The following is a 20,006-nucleotide window of genomic DNA, read 5'->3' as shown; positions in this document are numbered from 1 at the left end:
GCTGTTGATGAATTGGGGGCACTCTGTGCTGAGACTGCCCATGTCATATCTCACTCACTCCATGCATGAGAACAGAATGCAGCCCCCAAAGTTTGGTTCACCTGAAATATCCTACAAACAGCACAAAGATCCATCATCTCCTGGTATTTTTTAAAATGTGCCAGGAAGAAAACTTTGTTTTTCCAAGAAGGACTGTTCAAAATATCAAATCTGCAAGAGTTACTGTTCATAACAACTGTCTGCTTATATTCTTCTATATTCAAATATTTATATTCTGTTCTCAAAAACTACATTTTATAGAAAACAGATTTTACCATTTTTCAGAGAACCAGTACTTAAACTCTCTCATTGAAGAGGTCATACTGGAAATGCCAGCCCCCTACCACCTACCCAAAGACAGGGCAAGTCCAGTGCTCCTCTGACTTTAGCTGGGGTAATTAATATTCCTCACAGCAGCTTGTATGGGGCTGCTTTGGAATTGTGCTGGAAAGAGTGCCGATAGCACAAGGATGTTTTAGCTATTGCTGTGCAGAGTTTAGAGAGTGAATGTCTCCTCTGCTCAGCACCAGGAAAGAAAGAGGCTGGGTGAGCACAAGGAATTGGGAGGGGGGATAGCTGGGACAGCTGACCCCAAGTGACCCAAGGGATGTTTCATACCATATGCCATCATGCTCAGCAATACAAACTGAGGGGGAGGATGATCAGGGGAGCACTGCCTCGGGACTGGCTGGGCAGCAATAGGTGCTGGTGACCAATTGTATTGTGCATCACTTGTCCTTCTTTGGTTTTATTAATTTTTTTTATTTTCCTACCAATTGCATTATCATCATTACTATTAGTATGATTATTCTATTTCCATTATAGTGTTTCCATCTCAACCCAAGAGTTTTTTCACTTTTACTCTTCCAATTCTCTCCCCTATCCCACAGTGGGGTGGGGTGGGGTGGGGTGGGGTGGGGTGGGGGAGAATTGGTTGTGTGAGGCTGAGCTGCCAGCTGGGGTTAAACCATGACAAGCACATAACACTTTTGAAAAGAATTTTGCCAAGCAACTGTGAATGCTGGAAAACTCTTTAAGCAGTCAGAACCATTTTTTTTCCCATTCATACATAAAAATAGCCATTTAATAGAAATTATTTCCTTGGCTCACCGGACAATAACTCAGAATCTCCAGTTTGTCCATGTTTTATACTACTCAGTCCAGATTCAATTCCTGATTTAATTACAGCATGACTCAGGCATATAAACTATGAATGTCCGGAGTTCCCACTTTAGAAAGCAAACGAGTTGATATATTCTTAATCTATAAAACCAGGACAACAAAACCAATAGATTTCTAAAAAAAAAGTTCATTAAAAAGCACTAAGGCAGAGCTAGGGGTGTGACAATGTAACCTCTGTTACACAATGCACATTTACTTTTTATCTTATACTTGAACAATTTTGCAGGTTCAAAGCTTTACAGCCCTCTGTATCATTCTAGAAAAAGGAAAAAGGGAAGGACAGACACTTTTAAGGGAGGAAGAAGGGGGAAAAGATATTTTAAATACAGCGCACAACAAAAGAGTATATACACAGCAGGTCTGAAGCTCTTCTCCATGTGCTGCAGCAGCAACCTTGGGGGCTGGGGGTAACCAAGGCACAGAACCATGATGACATATGTCCCCAGGACCTGCCTCAGACATTGTCATCCTCTCATTAGAGAATGGAGATGAATGCAAGTCCTCCATCTGGAATTTGCCAGAGCACGCTCCCTGTTTTTTCCCCAGCCTCTCTACTGTCACTTGTAATTGCAGCAGGACTTGTGAATCAGCAGCCAGAATAATAATAAGTTATTTTGCCACGTGCGGGCAGTTGCACCTCCTCACTGTGATGATTTACTGTGCTGCCTGCTGACCTGCAGGGACCACCATCTTGTGAGCTCTTTTCAAGCTCATTCAATTGCCTTCCTAAACATTAATACTGCCCAATTACAAGAGGCACAAGCTAGAGGCAGGCAGTTTTCCCAGAGCCCTGCATCTGTCACTGCTAAGGAGTGAAAAAATCTGCACCCTCATCAAGAAATTCTACATTTCATTTCTTTTAAAACAGGAGAAGATGCATAATAAGTAGAAAGAAATGTAACAGGCAAGGAAAATAAAACAGACTAAAAGCTAAAATGCAGCTCCAGAAAAATAACTGTAGACATAAGAATTTTAAATGTTTTTATATATAGCTATAAATATGTAAGTAACAAAATTAGGAATTAGAATAAGCTAATCTAAAAAAGATACAAATGCAGTCTTAAGAAATAACTCAATTATGGAGTCAGCCATTAAATGAGGCCTCATATCCTATAAAGGATTACTGAAAATTCAGCTACAAAGCCTTTCCTTGTTCAGAATTTTGGAAGGTGGAAGAAATTCTGGTAGAGAATAAATAACCTGCACATCATGAAGCATTTGATTCTTTACATCTCAGAAGAAAATACAACCAATTCATAATTGTTGTAAGAGCAGTCCTGCACCTGAGGCTAAGGTTCCCTTAGCTGGGTATAGGAAGTCATGAAAGACTGGGCTGCCAAAAACCACACAACCCCAGGCTGCCATTGGGGACAGTGCCGTGGAGCCTTGCCCAGCTTTCATCAGAATCTGAGAGCTGTGGAAGCATCTCTAGCATGCTTCCATTCCAGTATAGCAGCAAATTCAGAAGAAAAACAGTGCTGTTGGAACATCTCCAACCAGCTTGATCTGCCAAGTGTAGGACACATTACAGACTGCTGCAAAGCAGAGCACCTTGAGGCAGATGGTGTTGATGGGCACCAGCAGCCCAGGTGAGGTTTTGTGCCCTGTGGACACCTCAGCAGCACACTGTGTCCAAGCAAACCAGCACTGCCTCAAACACCCTGCTCCAGACAAGGGCTGGCATGTCCTTAGCCAAAGCAGCAGCACCCAATGCCTGGATGCACAGATCACAGAGATGCACTTCCATGAATAGGCTGGAAAAATTACACAAAAATAAATTACTAGAAAGGAGACACAGATTAATGTTGACAAGCAATTTGTTGTATTCTTCATGAAACAAGATTTCATACAAATGGTTGGTTCACTTGCAGTATTCGTTCCCTGCTACAGCCCAAGCACAGGCTTCAGGGCCAGCCACTGGAGCCTGGGTGATCCTGCACTGGTTTAGGTCACTGGTCCTTGCTGCATGGAAAACCTGAACAGAAATCTGGGCACACACAGGCTCTGTGAAGTGGGTTAGCCCTCTTGGGCATGCAGAAGGCTGTGTGTGACCAGGGGCTATTTATTATTTACCAGGGGCATGGTGTCAGGCAGACTGCTTGCAATTTTCTTACCAAGCGACAAATGTCCAGGTAAACTAGGGACCAGAGTCCCCTTCTCCCTGTTTCAGGCTGGAGGAGAGACACACTGCAGTGCCCTGGGGAAAGCAGCGAAGGAACAGAGGAGTGACCTGAAGTTCCTGAACTAATCCTGGCAGTGCTGGCCTGTATTTCTCCTTCCCAGCTGTAATCTCCATGAGGAAGAACACCCAGCTCCCAGAGGTACCCTCAGCCAGTCACTGACCCTCAGGTGCTCTCACAATGCAAACAGCAATGGGCTCATCACTCAGCTCAGGAGGTGACAGCACTGTCAGCCTTTCTAGGGTGGCTGCCATTTTTCTGTTGAGCTGACAGGTGCCTCAGGCACTGGTGCCCTGCCTGCTGAGCTCCAAGGGCTCCACACCAAGTCTCCAGTGCACTGCCTGGCACAAGAAGCTGCCAGCCCACCTCTTCCCACTGCAAGCCAAAAGAAGCTGCTGGGGCCCTCTCTTCCCTCCAGGTTGCCAAGGACAGACAACAGGAATATGGCAAAACAGAGAGGGAGTATTACCTAGAAGAGTTCATGGGATGCCAAGATGCAAGGGGTAAAAAGCCCTGCTCTCATTGACAAGGGAAGAGCAGAAAGCACACCATAAACCCATGCTCTGCAGTCACTGCTGGGTGTGGGAGCCAAGGTGTTTCTTCTCCACCCATCACTACTGCAATGATGCAACTGCATTGCTGCAATGCTGTTTGCCTCTGAGTTGTGTGCCTGGCCATGACACAGCATCAGCTCAGCCACGATGCACATCTGCTGTGTCCCCTGCAGCTCCATTTCACAGGCGCTCTGGTACCTGCCAGCTCAGCCCACTGCTGAGTGTGACACAGCCATCCCTGCTCCTCCCAGCCCTTCACCCTCAAACCCTGCACGCTGCTTCCCCGGGGATCTCCTCCTAATCACAGTCTAGCTTCTCCTGCTTAACCTGGCAGCAAAGCTGCAGAGCTTAGTCTGTGACATGACAGCAATTTTCATGGCAGCAGAAGGAGATGGCACAAACGCTTGCTGCAGGAGGAGGGGCTGCCTGCTCAGACTGGAGGCGGCGGCTGTCGCTCCCTCACAACCATTGTTTCCACTGGAGCAGGAGCAACACCAAACATCTGTAAGCTGGTGACTGGCACACTTTGTACTGACTGCCTGTTTTGCTGGGGTTTGAATCAGCTTGGCTCAGCTCTTGTGAAGCGTGTCCACATTTTCATGCACACCGATGGCAAAAGGCCAGCAGAGAGAAGCAGTATCTGACCAAGTTTCAGGACCACCAGCCTGAGCCCTGCCATGGTCCCCATGGCTCCATGCAAATATAGATGAAACCAAACTCCCTTGGGTGGAAAATCGCTTTGCTGTGGATTATTCGAAATTACAAACCAAATGTTAGAGCAAGAACAGTTGCAAAGAAATTTAAAATTAGCCTTTTCCCATTCACCCACTCCCCTCAGAGCTAGTGGTATCTAAAAATACACAACAAAATTCAAATAGCTTTTAGACATGCAGTTCTCAAATCTGCTTCTTGGGACTACTAAAACACAGTAACATAAAAAATAAAACTGCCATAAGATTTACCAAACATGATTTTAAATTGGTGCAGTGTGTCAAAATACAATGCAGCACAAGTCATAGAAACCACACACTTCTCTACAGCATCAATACCTATGCAATGCATCTGCAGGAACCTTTCAGAGAAAACCACACTTCTGTGATACAAGATGGAGTTTAAAAAAAAAGGCCATTATGTATTCTAGCCACACAAGAAGAATCCAAGAAATTCCAAGAGTAGTGTTTCTGTCAAATAGCAGCATCTCTCCAGACTGCAATTCCAACACATGCTATTACATTTTTGTTTTTCTTCCACAAATGGAACATCATCCTATTAGATCTTCATCTCTAAATCAAGTAAACCATATATTTGTAACTATTTACAGTTTGCTTTACTATTTATATACAATTAACTTCAGATAACTTATCCAGCATACAGGTCTAAGTGCTGTGCTGCTTAATTACTGGTTTGGACCTTTACAATTGCTGCATTGCAGCTTTTGCTAACCAAAAAAGTCTTTGCAAACACTCAAACACAGATTTTCCACGCCTAGAGGATGAGGAAACACTCAGCAGTGATTTCACCCTCTGTGTAATTGTAAGGACTTACTAGAATATAACATTGTCTATACATCTCCAGAGCAACAATGGCTGTTTTCTCTAAAACCCAGATTAGACAAGAGCCCTGAAGATGACTAAGGATTTTATGCTAAATAGCCATTTGAAAACAGTTTAAATTCTAAATCCACCTGCACTTTAGTTCTCTATAATGTCATGTGGTTTAAAAGACGTCAGAACAAATGCAATAGACATAAAAAGGCATTAAGCTATGTTATCACACTTGCAGCCAAGACATTACTTTTTTAGCATTTGAGAGGCAGAATTCCTTGTTACTAAGGTTTTAAAGAGTCCACTGAGAGTTACAAAAGACACAGAATTCAGTTCAGAGGAAAGGTACAAGAAAAACAGGCTGATATTTGTGCTCTCCATGATTATCTAAATCTCCACAAGAAGACTATTTGCATGGAATACATTTCTCAAAGGCTGAAGACCCCCCTGGCAAACAGTGGAAGGAGACACTCAGAGCTCCTCTGTGCTTCCATGCATTCATTCTTGCAGATTTATTTCCCACAATATACAAGACATTTACTTTTTTTTGAGTGTGTGTGGATGTATTTGGTGGTCTTTTGTCAGAGCTGCTCAGATTCAGACCCAGCTGTGATACAATACAGTTAAATTACCTCACTTTAGGCAAAGTACTTACAAATAAGGAACATTTTTAAACTTAATGGCAAAAGAAGAAAGATATCTTTCCCTAGAGGAATGTTTGCTTAAAATCCTTTCATAAGGATCAAAGAACTGTAAATGGGATTTCATGAAGTACTTTCTGCTTATAAAAGATCTGCTTTTAATCAGCAGTATCCCCACTTTTGAATTCACATCCAGATTACACTCCATAGGAAGTGGCTTTTAGTTAGGGTGAACCCTGAATCAACTCTGGGAATTCCTTGTAAAACACTCCATCCTTGAGGCATCATTTCCGATAGGCCACTAATGGAGAATCCTGCTTTTAAGGTTCTTTTCTTAACAGATGCACTCTACTATATGGCAATTAATTTAGGAAGGATTATGCTGATGATAATAGTGCTGTATCTTGGTCTGTAGCCAATGTATTCATTCATCTTTATTCATTTAAGAGATCTGATGTTCTTTTGTTTCCCCTTTTGAGACCTGGCTTCCTATTCAGCTAGCAGTTTCATTGCTTAATCACTCACTCTAAAGGGGCTACTCCTACAGCTACCAACTCCATGGGGATTTCTTCACTGAAAATGTCATCTTTGCTTTGCTTTTAGAAGGGAAGCACAACAAACATCTTATTGATGACAATATTCATTGGCATCAGCAGGGGTTTCATCTAAGTAGGGGCTGGAGGGCCGAAACCATTGCATTGTATGGTGCTATACCCATCCCTTGGGTTACACACAGGTTATGTCAATTAAAGGGCATCTCAAAATCCCAGCAAGCCATTGATAGGAAAGCTTAAACTTGGGAAGAAAATAACAGTCATTTACATCATGGCTGACTTCTCTAGGCCACTGAACTGAAAATGTGTTTTATCTAATTCTAATCAGAAAACTGCATCAGGTTACTAGGACATATCTGACTTGGCACCAATCACAGTCAAAATCCAACTAAGACCATATGGAATCCCTTCTCTGACAGAGCAGGTGGATGCAAGTGAAACAGAATAGTAAAAAATGCCTTTAAGATAATGTTAGCAATGACAATTCATGATCAGCTAAATGCAGTGGATGCCATGTTTATTGTTTGCACTCAGACACTTTGTGCTGTCATATTGTGTACCTACTATTTCTGCCAGTGAGAGCAAGTTGTGATGCTTGCTGCCTCATCTCACATGCTATCAGCCCTGATTTCCCTTCCACAGCCTCTGAGCACTGCCTCCTCCTCTAGCCAGCACCTGGGTGCTCACTATTACACAGAGGAGATTTTACAGAGTGCAGACTTCACTGAAGTCAGCAGGAACTTTTATTATTCATAAACAATACCTTACATCTTAAAACTCATTAGGACATGCACTACAGATGAAAACTTTTGTCTTTTGAAAAGCAAACATAATCCCAAAGTATCTCTGCTTCAGGGGACAAGGCCAACATCTGCACATGTAGCAAGATTAGAAACCTGCAAATTATTTTGCTGCTCAACTCTATTCCCTCTTTCTCATACATACAAAAGCATTTATCTCACTCATATGTACAAACCCCAAGTTTATCTCAACTAACTCCCAAGTGCTTCACAAGCCAGTGGTCTCTGCTGGCTCCTTCAAATGAAAATGGAAGTTTCACACTTTTACCACTCAACTAATTCTTGATTCTGAAAGAAATGGCAGCAAAGCAGACAACAGATCCTGATCTCTCATCAGAAAAGTGGCTCATTGGCAGCAGTTGCCTTCAGCACTTGCAAGAAGACTCAGATAAGCACCCCACTGGATCAGATGTCTTCCCAGACAGCCACTGTCCCCTTTCCAAACCTGCCCAGCTTCCAGCAAAGCACAGCTCAGTTCTCTGTGGTGGCACCAGCTATGATGCTGAGGGCACTGACTGATGAACTTGCTGTGGCAGTTAAAGGAATCACTGCCCCAAACCCTCCCTTCTGTCCCTGTGCCAAAGGTTTCAGTCTCCACAGAAATATCCCCAGAAGGACCTACACTGAATGTAATTTAAGTCACCATATAGAACTGACATAAAAAAGTAGCTACTTTTTCTCCTAAAAAAAGAAAGGAAAAGATGTGCCACAGAATCATGGAAATGGTGGTTGGAAGTCCAAAAACTTACAGTGAAGCAGCTAAAGCATCCCCAGAGCTGCCAGGCTGAAGTCCAGTCCGCTACACAATGTGAATTCACATATGTTCACTGACAGATGAGTAAACTGAGAGGGGACAAGTCTGTTAAACAGACACACATGGGAACATGTAATTTTGAGGATTAAGAGTTCAAGATTAAGAAGGCATCCAGAAGTCCCAGGCCTTGGTGTTTTAAAACAGGACAAAAAGTGCTGTCTAAATCACCCAAAATCTTGCACCAAGAGCAGATATTAACATGAGGCAGTGTTCCCATGGCCAGCACTCAGCAGGCTTTTCAAACACTTCTGGCAAGTAACAGAGCAATCTGAGCGCAGCTTTTATGCAGCTATGTTAAACAAACGTGGGTGGTAAAAAACCATAGTCAGGGGAGATACAGAATAGATCCAAACCTAGACAAGGACTTTGGTCCTCCATCCCAGGTACTCACCATGTCCTGCATCTGTAGGGTATGTCCCCTCTGGTGTTCAAAATGAATTGGCTGGCAGCTCTCACACTGCTGCTGTCTCACACCAGAACACCACACATTATCCCAGCACTTTGTTCAGACCAAACAGAAAGTTTCCATCCTGAACCAGTGTGTCACACAGCAGAAATCCTGATGAATGGATTTTTTTCTCTCTCAAAGTATTCTGCCATCTTCAACTGAAGCCTACTTGCTTCTCATCTCTCTTCATACCACTTCTAAATGTAACAACTATAACTATTCTTTCTGCCCACTCCTCTTTCTTCAGTCTCCCCATTTTTCTGCATCTGTTTTTTTTCTCCCCTCATGTAGTGGCAGATCTTTTCTTTTCTTGTTATTCTCAGTAGTGAGATCCTTCCTCTGTAACACCACATTTTTGTGCTCTCTATCTCCCTATGCCTTACAGTCTGTCAGCTCAGGACCAGCAGTGCATTTCCCCAGTCATATGCCAGCCCTTGGACCATACCCAGAAAGATGATTCCCTTTTTTTTTCCAAGGGATTTGGGCACCATTTTCCTCTCCCAAATGCCTCCTTGCATTTGCTTTGGTGACTAGCTATTCTGCCTTTGCTCAGTGGAATTGTGTTCACACCTCCTCTTCACTGAGCTCACACAGATTATGTTTTAATGGGTGCAGTTGCTGCTGGAACAAACACGTCCTGTCACAGGCATTTAACATGCCACATGCCATTTTTAAACCATGGTACAATTCTGAGTTCATCTAAGCTCAGACCTTGCTTGAAAATTGCCAACTGCTACCAAAACACAGAAGCCAAAATAATTAGTAACAGGTATTTCTGTGTCATCATCTCCATTGATTCCCTGTAATATGTTGCACAAGAGGAGTATAATAGTGATGTTAAAAGCAGTGGGCTGGGGGGTATATCCTGAAAAATCTGGCGTGTATGAGAACATCCTGCACAACCAAAGCACAAAAGATTGCCACCTCACGCAGAAAAACACCTCAGCAATGGATGTGGCTGTCCATACCACAAAGGCTGGGAAAAGTGCTCCTGCACTCTTGGCCACCCTTACATCATGCACCATCCACTGGTCCATCCCAGCTAACACTCCTGAACCAGGGGTCTGAAACCCACCTGCCAAGGACTTCAACACAGTGCAGAAGACATGACTGAAGTGCTTACACTTACTGGTTCAATGCATTTCTATTATACATCCCCAGACTGGTCTGGTGCTTCAAACACAGAGGTCCTTCCCCTCCCACTGTAGTTGCCCAAAAGGGCCCAGTTTCTCCAGTCTGACTCACAACTGAATGGCACCTTACACTGGCACAGTGCTGGTGCTCCACTAACAGCAAGCCTGGATGCTGCATGGGATGCATAACAGGCAGCAGGACAGCCGCAAATGAGATAAAATGCAAGAAGCATGAATGTTCACAAGCTGAAATGGAAAGGAAAAAAGAGGCAGATGAAACAAAAAAAACCCATGCAGACTGGTAAACGAGAGCAAGGAGATGCCCAGTGCCAAAGAGAGCTGTGTGCAACAGTGTACCATGAGCAGGGGCAGAAGGGCAAGCAGGAATAAAGCTGCTTTGGGTGAAAGAGGTGCAGGGGCTGTCAGCCAGACCCTGCTGTCAGAAGGAGTCAGGAGAGAAGGCTCAGTCATACCAAGCACAAGGAGGAAGTTAAGGCCATGAGCACCAAGAGCAGTAACCCAGTCAGGATACCACAGGGTTGTCTTCCCAAGACTGGTATCTGCTTCCACACCAGTCAGAGGTGAAACCAGCTGCTGCCTCCTCCTTCCCAGCTCCAGATGCTGCAGACCTGATCCCAGAGGGAAGTTTTGGCCAGGTACTAACTGCTGCCTGCAGTGCCTGTGGCTGGATGCTGTTGCTTGGTGTTGCTGTGGTGTGCTCAGGACAGCTCCTGGCCCATGCAAGGAACACAGACTTGGCACTGGAAAATCCACACAAACTATCAGCACCCAGGACACCAGAAATTAGTTTCTTTCTTCTCCAATGAGCCCAGGAGCCAATATAGCTCCAAAGAGCAGAAATGTGAGTGGGGGAAATATTAAGAACAGTAACAAATGACATTTTTATACATTTCATCATCATTATTGTTGCATACTTCTACAGAGCTCTCACATTTCCTTAGTGCCCAGAGGACTTGAAGCTACAATGTATTTCCTTAGTGGACGGATGAAACATCTAATTTACCACACTGGAGTGGGGCTTCAGAAGAGACACACAGATAGACCCTGTGGGTTCTTGTGGGACAGCCAGTGTGTACAAGGTCTAACACAAAGTGCCTGACTTGCTTCGCTGGAGGAGAAGGGCCAGAAGTGTAAAAAAGCCAAAAACAGTCCAGCCCTGATGCCTGCCAAGTTCACTAATGTTAATTTATGCCTTTGATTTGGTCACAAAACTCAAAAGTAATGTTAATGAATATTCATTTATAGAAGCTTCAGCACATCCCATTTCAAAGAGAAAAGGCTGAGGTTTGGGCTTTCTTTTTCACAGCATTCCTCTCCACAGCACAGAGAAAAAAAATTCTGTGAGAAGTGATGAAATTAAAAGGAACTGTTCATTCCAAGGCAAAGACTTATAATTCTACCAGTTTCTCATTCTACTCCGAACTGGAGAGCAAAGAACTAGCTATGGGTGTGACCCTTTACACTCCAGTTTCAAATGAAGACTGAGCCCTACACAAAGCACCTGACACCCACTCAGGGGCTAACCGGTGTCTCCCTCGACCCAGCCATGCCCTGAGTAAGTCACACAACGCACTGAGGAACGAGGCAAGAGGAGCCATCACCCAAAAAGCCACTGCAGCACCTATGTTCAGCCCTGGCCACCAGGCACTGCAGCTTGTTGATAGCTGAGACCTGCATAAATGCGGCACCTCGGTATCATGAAACTCAGCTTTTAGAAGGATGTTGCTTCTCTCCCGAGCAAATATTTTGACGCAAGGATGCTTTTATTGTACAGGGAGAAAACCGCGAGGAGCTTACAAGCTTTGTAACACTGGCTCCGCTAATGCCGATAAGCGCCGGGTTTGCTCGGGAGGTGCCACACCCACCGGCACCGCTCCTTCAGACACCGAAACTTGCCCGCATCACACCGTGCCAGCTTTCCAGGGAAAGCTCCACGAACCCAAGGAACCTGGGAGCTTCCCCGCTCATCCCCGCCCCAGGTGCCACATCAACAGTGACCCCATCATCCACTGATAAAGTCCCCCAAGAGGAAAGCATCAACCTGGAGACAACCTCTGCCGTGTGAGCAAGCTCCGGGTGCGATCTCCCCACCACACCCCTATCCGCCAGCTCTGCCTGTTCTTTATCTCAGCCCCTATATCCCCCGATCGTGTATATTAAGGGACAGCATATACTCTATGAAAGAACCCAAGTCCTTTCTTTCTAGCACGGAAAGCACACCCTATTGTAGCTCTCGCTGTTCGGGTACAAAAGCATCTAGCGGGAGACAGGCACCGATAGGAAGAGGATGGTTATGATTAACTCTTTGACTTCTGATTCCCACCACGCCTGGTGTATTAATAGTGCGCAGAGGTGTTGGCGCTGGCATCATGGCGCTCTTTGATTTTCCACGCTTCCCCCCACGCCCACGCTCGCCCACCTCCCATTTTTCCGCACCCCGAGCCTCCCCCTGCCCACCGCCCGTGCCCCGCCGAGGCTGCGCTGCCCCTGCCCGCTGCGGGGGGCGGTGGCAGGGGCACGCTGTGCTGCGGTGGTCCCCTCCCTCTTTTGTTCTGCCTCGCCCGGCGGCTCCCCGAGCCTCCCCGGGCCCGGCTCCTCGGGAGGGCGGTACCCCGGCCCCGGCCCCGCAGCGCCGGGACGAGCCCCCCGCCGGCCCTCCCTCCCTCCCCGCCCCGGGCTGGAGCGAGCACACAGCGCTGAGCCCCGGCTGGGCGGCGAGCGAGCAAGGGGAGGCAGAATACAATAAAGAAATGAAATAAAAATGTAATAATGAAATTCTAAAATAAAATCAAATTAAATCTGTCCTCGCCCAGAGCTCCGGCGGGAGGAGGACGGACGGCGGCGCCCGCACCCGCCGCTCCGGGGAGCCCCGGCCCCGCAGTCTGGTGCTGCCCCGGCCCCGGGCACGGCGCTCCCGCCGCTCGCCCTTCCCCGCCCCGCGAACAAAGGAGCGCGGGCAGCGCTTACCGGGGCCGCTTACCGTAATGTGCGGGATGCTCTTCTTGCCCTGGTAAGACATGTCGGCTCTCCCTAGCGCCGGGAGCACGCAACGAACCCGAGGAGCGAGCCGAGCCCAGCGGAACAACACCGGCGGTGCTGAGACGAATAATAATGCGGAGCCCGGTCGGGTGATGGGGCGGGGCGGGGGCGACCCGGCACAGCGGTGGAATGGGGGCGAAGTTCCGTCGCCCAGAGGAAGGGGAGCCCGGCAAACCCGGCACCTTTTTTTTTCCGGCTGCAATCAAACGGGGACGCGACTCCCGGGGGGGGTCGGCGAGCGCTGCCTCTGCCGGCGGCAGCAGCGCCCTCCCGGCTGCAGGTCGGAGCAGGATTCGCTCAGCGCAACCCAGGAAGCGTTTCCTTCCCTCCTGTCCCCCACCCCTCCGCCTGGCCCCCCTTCACAGCCCATCAATCCAGCCGGAGCCTCCCTCCCTCCCTCCGCACCGGCGCTGGGAAACGCCGCCCCGCCAGCTCCGCCGCCGCCCCGCCAGCTCCGCCGCCGCCCCGCTCGCACGCTGAGGTCACCGGCAGGATCCCACGCGTGGGCTGCCGCAGGGTGGGGACGGGGGATAAAACCCCCGGCGGTGGGTCCTGCTGTGCTGCACATGGCAATGGCACTGCCTGCCCGTCCCCACGGCGTGAAGCCTGATGGCAATGCTCTGCGCTGTCCCCACGGCGCTGTCCCCATAGCACAGACCCTGATGGCACTGCCCTGCGCTGTCCCCAGACCACTGATCCTGATGGCATTGCCTCGCACTGCCCCAGTGACCCTGCCTGCTCTGTCCCTGATGGCACTGTGACCCAGGTGGCACTGCCTGCTCTGTCCTCACCAGCATCTCTGACCCCAACAGCCCTGTCATGCTCTGCCCTCCTCACCACCCAATTGTCACACACCTGCTCCGTCCTGTGCCCATGGAGCTCATGGGGATAACACAACCAGGCCAGGCCAGGCAGATGCTCTATCAGCAGCTGCTGGAGAGGAAAAATGGCTAGTTGAAATTCTTCTGTCTTTTCTGTGTCTCACAGAATGCCTCCCTACACTCATGGTGCTTGAGGGTAAAAGGCACTGCAAAGCTGTGCCCAAATTAATCCCCTCAAGGACAGGAACTCTGGGGCTCTTAGCACACCCATCCTTGTGATACACACATAGATAAAACCCATTGAGCACCCAGGCCACATCCCCAACACATCTGCCCAGAAATCATTGTTTGAAATTTGTAAAAAACTCTGGGTGTCACTGCACAGGGGTCACATGTATCTGCTGCTTACAGTGCACCTTCCTAAGCCAGTGGCCAAATCTTGCCTGCTTTACCTCTAGCCTCATCCTCACCTTGCTTTGGTCAACTTTGCAAGCACAGTGGGATCCAGAGAGGTAGTGTGCAGTGTGTGCTCACTATCCTGAGTCCCAGGGTGAACTAGAGAGCAGGGAAAATGGGAGTGCAGCACCATGGATGTGCTGGAAGATGGGGTGTGCTGTGCCCTCCCACTGTCCCAGGGTCCTGATCAAAAATCTCAGGAGTTCAGGTGAGCTAGCGAAGACTGCACTGCAGCTGGCAGCCTCTGAAGGCAACCCTGGGGTCGTTGCAAAGAAAGCAGCAGCATCCCAGGCACAGTGTCCCACTAAGCCCTGCCTGCTCGCTGCAGTGTCCCATCACAGCAGACACCCCCTGGGCTGCACGGGAGGCCATGTGCCACCTGCACACAATCTCCAGGCCAGAGCAAACCAGCACCCCATTCATGCTCAAATTGAAGAGGGGTGAAGAGAATGGAAACTCTCAGTTCAGCCTGTGGAAAGAGCAGAGTGCGGACAAGGCACAGAGGCTCCAGGCTGGGTACTCAGGAACAGGGTGTATCCATGCAGAAGCATCACTGCAAGGCCGCATTTCTTTCTAAGGGGAAATCAATGACAGCCCGGGATCCCATGAGAGCCATCCCCCCGGGTCTGCCACCAGCCTGCATGCCACCGACAGGGCTAAGATGGAGGTGCACAGCCGTCAGGGGCCGGCCAGCCCCCCGGCTCACTTCTTCCTTGAGCCACCAATATGAGTCCAGCTGCAGAGCCAGGGAAGGGGAGCCCGGGGCAGAGGTTTGGGCCGATCCTCCCGCCTTCCGCGCTCCCTGCCGGGGAGACAATGCAGGCGCACAGGGAGCCGGGGGGAGCAGGGGCAGAGGCAGGGCGGGGGGTCGGGGCAGATCCTGGAGCTGTGCCTGGGACACGCTCCGCGGAGTTTCCCCGGCGAGTTCGGGAGTGCAGCGGGCCCAGCTTTGTTCCGGGGGCGGCCGGAGGCGCTGAGGGACCCGAGCTGCCCTCCAGCCCCCGGCACGGGCAGGAGTGGAAACGGAGAAAACTCATCGCCATCGCTTACAAAGGAAAACGATTCTGGGGTCGCTCCCTCCCGCCCCCGCTAAGCTCTGCCAAGTGAGGTAGTTCGGGGGCCAGCCGAGCTCTTCCCAGAGCATCAGCGTGCCCTGCAGGAGGGGGCCGTGTCTCCCCGACCTGCCGTGCCGAAACTCCCCCGCGAAGGCGGCCCCAGCCCCTGCACCGGCGAGCGGGGCTCTGCGGCACGGCTCGGCTCCGCTCGGTACAGCAATCTCGGCTCGGCTCGCCCAGCGAGCGGGGGCGGCGGCTCCCACCTCCCCAGCCCGGGCCCCGCTCACCTGTCCATTGTCCTGGCCCTGCAGCAGCTCCTTTCCCGTGGGGTATTTGATCTCCACGCCCGGGGTCTTGTCCTCCCGATCTCCCGGGGAGCTGATGACGGAGCCGGAGATCTCGCTGATGTCGCTGGCGGTCTCGCTGTAGTTGTCCCCTCCGTCCAGCATGTCGTGCCGGCTGCCGCTCCGCGGGGTCCGGGACCCCTTCTTCCCCACGCTGTAGGCATCGAAGTCGATGGTTTTGTTCTCATAGGCCCCCTCCACGGAGGCGAACATTCCCCCGTATTTTTGTCGCGGTGTCTGGGCTGTCGTGCCCGGCCTAGCTAGATACACAGGCAGGTCATCTTCTTTATTCCAGTTCCTCTTTCTCTCGGCCATTCTCGCTGTCCGGATCTCTCTCTCTCTATCTCTCTCCCTGCCTCCCACTTCTTTGCACCTTCCACTACCGGGATAGGCTGTTAGTGACCATAAAAATGAATGGATGGATGCAGCAGTGGCAGAGCTGGGTTGGCTGGTGGGATCTCTTCTGCAAACGTTAGGGACCTGCAAACGTTAACCTCCCTCCCCCACCCACCCCCCCGGAAAAAAAAATTAAAACAAGGAAAAAATTTTAAAAAGGAAAATAAGAGAGAAAGAAAGAAAGAGAGAGAAATAAATCCGAGCGGGATTTAAAAATAGCCGTGTTAGTAAAGAGCACGTGAAAATAAAGTACAAAGAGCGGAGCGGAGAGGGTGGCAGAGGCAGGTGATTGGAAAGCCCCTGACGAATGGGAAGAGCAGCAGCGATTCCCGAGCAGGGACCGCAGTGCACAGCTCCCCCGGTATAGAATGATCCGGGGGGCGGGAGGCAGGGGGCGGAGGCAGGGAGGGAGCCCGCCGCATGCACACGCGGCCCGAGCCAACGGGGTCCTGCCCTGCGGGCGGGCGGGCGCCGGTTACCACTGCTGCGCGGCTTCGGGGTGGAATAAAAGGGAGGCGAAAAGAAAAAGAGAAAAAGAAGAGAAAAGCCCCGCACCTCCCCAGCCCCCCCGGGCGAGCCGCAGGGAGTTTCTCCCACTTTGCTCGCTCACATTCCCCCGCCCCCCTCCGCGGGAGAGGCTGCGGCGGCGCCCGGGCGGGGCGGGGGGTGCGGCCGCAGCAGCCCCCGGGACGGGCCGGCGTGTCTCGGGGTCAGTCTGCGGCCGCAGGGGACAAGAGCGAGGGGTGGCCGGAGACTGAGGGGAAGCAGAACCAGCCTCAGGGCAAGGGGCTGGCGCTGTCCCTGCCGCAGCAGCTGGCGCCCGCGGGGCTCTGCTCCGCCCCGCCGCCCCCGGCTGCCACTCCCGCGCTGCGGCGGCCTGGAGGTGCCCGACCCCTTCGCACGCCGCGGGGGCCGGGGCTACAGGCGGAGGTACAGGCAGGGGTACTGGCAGGAGCTGCAGGCGGGGGACTGCAGGCAGCCGGCGCCGGCCCTGACACGGAAGTGATCGCGCCGAGCGCTGCCTGAGCCGCCGGCCCCACCACGGGCATGGGGCGCCGGCTCCGCGGGCCTGGCCGTGCGGCCCACGGCCCCTGAGTGTCCGCCGGGCCCCGAGGAAGGCGGGGAGCCGAGCGAGTCCCCGCGGATCCCCCTCAGGGCCGCTGGAGCGCGGCTCGCCCCCCGGAGCTGTCCCTTCAGCACCCCGGAGGCTCCCGGGCCCGCATGGTGCGTCTGACTTGGCCTCGGCGGAAAGAGACAAACCAGGGAGGGCTTAGTTTCACTGGGAGGGATCCGAGTTGCCAAAAGCAAGGGCAGGAGGAGTGGAGAGTGTGCTCCCCTCAGCTCCCCGCTTCAGAAAAGTCCGTCCTTACAGCCCTGCCTTAAAAACATCCTGAGATTTGGTGCCTGAGATCATCCACCAAATTCACAAGTCCACAAGGACACCCCTCTCCTGCACCTGCTGACAATCTCTGCAATTGTCACAGGCTTTGACTACGCCAGTAGTTACATAAGGGTCATTTTCTGTCTCTCTGAAATAATATATTGTAACAAACTGGTCTGAGATTGATTATGTGACTAAGCAAGTTTGAAGCAGTGGATCAATCACATGGCCTGTTTACTGTTCATGTACAAAGTGATGTTTGAATACAAACCCAGCCACACTGCACTGTTGTCTTTGGTCCACGGGCATACCTGGTGGTCCCAGCATGAGAGAAATTGCAAGTAACTAATTGCAAATCAGGAAAAGTGGGAGGTTGAAGAGAGAGGTTCCTGGGATTTCATCAGAAATGAGTCCAGATAATCTTTCTTATTAACCCATGGACCCGAACCATGTGAAAAGCAGTGATGTGACATACCTGAGCAATGCCAAAATACATCCAAGGAAAACTTTATTTTCTGCATTTATAATCCAGTGGGACCAGCTGTCTTAAATGCTGCATGTGCATTCAACACTATAGGTGTTCACATGAGGGGTTAGTAAGATAGCCAAAATTTCTTTTATTATTGTTTATCAGCACACTGATTTTAGTCAACTGAAATTTCTGAGCATATATCACCCAGGATTCTACAGCTCACTTTATAAACCGAATTTCCAGATTAACACGTTAATATCATACAGAGGTTTCACTGGTGCATGTGAAAAATAATAGTTATAGCTTGTAGAATATTGCTTCATTGCTTCCTTGAAGTCTTCTCCTGTAAGGGCAAATATTGCTTTTTTGCTCCTGATGGTAACATTGAGATTTATTGATCAGGTTGGGGGAAAAAAAATCATTTTTTTCCTACACAGGACACCAAACCCTGTCAGTTAGTGAAATATGGAAGGTGGTACATGGAGGGAGTGTGATGTGTGACTTGCCTGTCTTTGCAAGTATTGGAAAAATATTCACTTTATGAGTTATTTCTTTGTAATCAAGAGATTAATTTGAATTTCCAGAATAAAAACTTCTGAAGGTCCCATAGTAAGTCCGATATGCTGCATATTGCATATATCTGCTAAATGAAGAGCATTTTTATTTATCATTATAAAGCTAAGATGGACTCTGTTTACACTTGGGATCTAGTTAGATAACACTGTTCAGGTTTCCAGAGCACTCAGGGTATTTAAAATAATAATAATAAAAAAGAATAATGCTATTTTAAAGTATTAAGTCAGGAGATTCATATTAATTCTGATACATAAGGAGATCACAAAACTCAGAGAACATGTCAGATCAATGCTTTAGAAAACAGCATTAAACTTTCTAGTTAGAAATAAGCATAAAATAATACCAGAGTCTGTCTTTGCTTTTAAATGTTTTGTGTTTTCTTCATACCATAGCCCTTAGTTTACTAAAAACTATTCTCAGTCACCAGATGCATGCCATTCCTTTGTTAGGTAAGAGATCAAAATGCAGTTTAAGGTGCTGCAGAAGTAGATTCAGATGCATCCTGATGCTGTGGCATCCTGAGTGAGTTTGCCTAAAATCAAGTATCCAGCTTTGCAGAAATATATTGCTTTGGTATATTCTCTGCAGACAGTGCATCTCATCCTGTTTTGACATTTCTTGATGAAAAGAGAAATGAATTTGATTGAAAGTGCACCATCTTCTATGGGACCTTTATTCCAAATAGACTAGATGAGTGATAGCAGCAAACCTAGAGACATACCTGCTTCACACTGCAAAAGCTACAATGTCTTGCTGGATAAAAGCCCAACAAGAAGGGTGCCACATACCTTGGCTTCGTTTGTAGCTGAGCTCTTCCTCCAACAGCGTGAACATCATGAGCTAGAACAGGACTTCCCTGGTGCAGGGCCTCAGAGAATGTAAAATGTACATTTTGTGTCACTGACATATTTTCTGAAAAATCCCTTTGACAGGATCTTTTCTCCTGAGAAGCTGGGAAGCATCAGCTTCTCCATGTTTTTCTTCTCTGGAATGTGATTTGGAGAATTGTTTACCCAGTATATGAATTGTTTTTAATTAATGGCCAACCGCAGCCAGCTGTGTCAGACTCTCTGAGTCAGTCACGAGATTTTATTACTCATTCTTTGCTAGCCTTCTGATGTCTCCTTTCTCTTTCTTTAGTATAGTTTTAGTATATCATTTTCTTTTAATATAACATATGTAATAAAACAATAAATCAGCCTTCTGAGACATGGAGTCAAGATTCTCATCTCTTCCCTCAATCCTGGGGAATCCTGGGGACCTCAAACACCACCACAATTTTGCACCTATTTTTTGCTATTGTGCATTTTACAACAGAATCATGGGACCAAAAAAGGCACAAACAGTCCAAAGGGAATGCACGTGAGAGACACGAGTTCTCCTTCTTCCAGAGGAGTGACTGGAGTTGCCAGGCCACAGAACCTGTGTGCTCTGTGGGACTGCTGTGTCCCTGCCAGCAGTGTCCTTCTCCCCCCACACAACCCCATCCCATGGATTGGTGATTTGAACTGTCTCCTGACATACAGGAACTGTGAATCCAAAACACAGCTACGAGC

General features: G+C 49.0%; 1 protein-coding gene across 2 annotated transcripts in view; it reads right to left on the bottom strand.

Annotated features, from left to right (window-relative positions):
- CRMP1 (collapsin response mediator protein 1) overlaps positions 1–16,249 on the bottom strand; it is a 50,687-nt gene extending 34,438 nt beyond the window's left edge. Inside the window, exon 1 of one of the 2 annotated variants that reach the window (XM_005485745.3) lies at positions 15,569–16,249. In XM_005485745.3, the coding sequence (XP_005485802.1) occupies positions 15,569–15,940 (372 nt within the window). In that variant the 5' untranslated portion in view covers positions 15,941–16,249. Of the gene's footprint in view, positions 1–12,890; positions 13,291–15,568 lie in introns of those variants that run through there. The other variant, XM_074541739.1, reaches the window with a different exon arrangement.
- Positions 16,250–20,006: the final 3,757 nt, after the last annotated feature.

This window comes from Zonotrichia albicollis, chromosome 5, assembly GCF_047830755.1.
Source record: "Zonotrichia albicollis isolate bZonAlb1 chromosome 5, bZonAlb1.hap1, whole genome shotgun sequence".
NCBI classification, from domain to species: Eukaryota; Metazoa; Chordata; class Aves; order Passeriformes; family Passerellidae; genus Zonotrichia; species Zonotrichia albicollis.
This window is presented reverse-complemented; position numbering and strand designations above follow the sequence as displayed.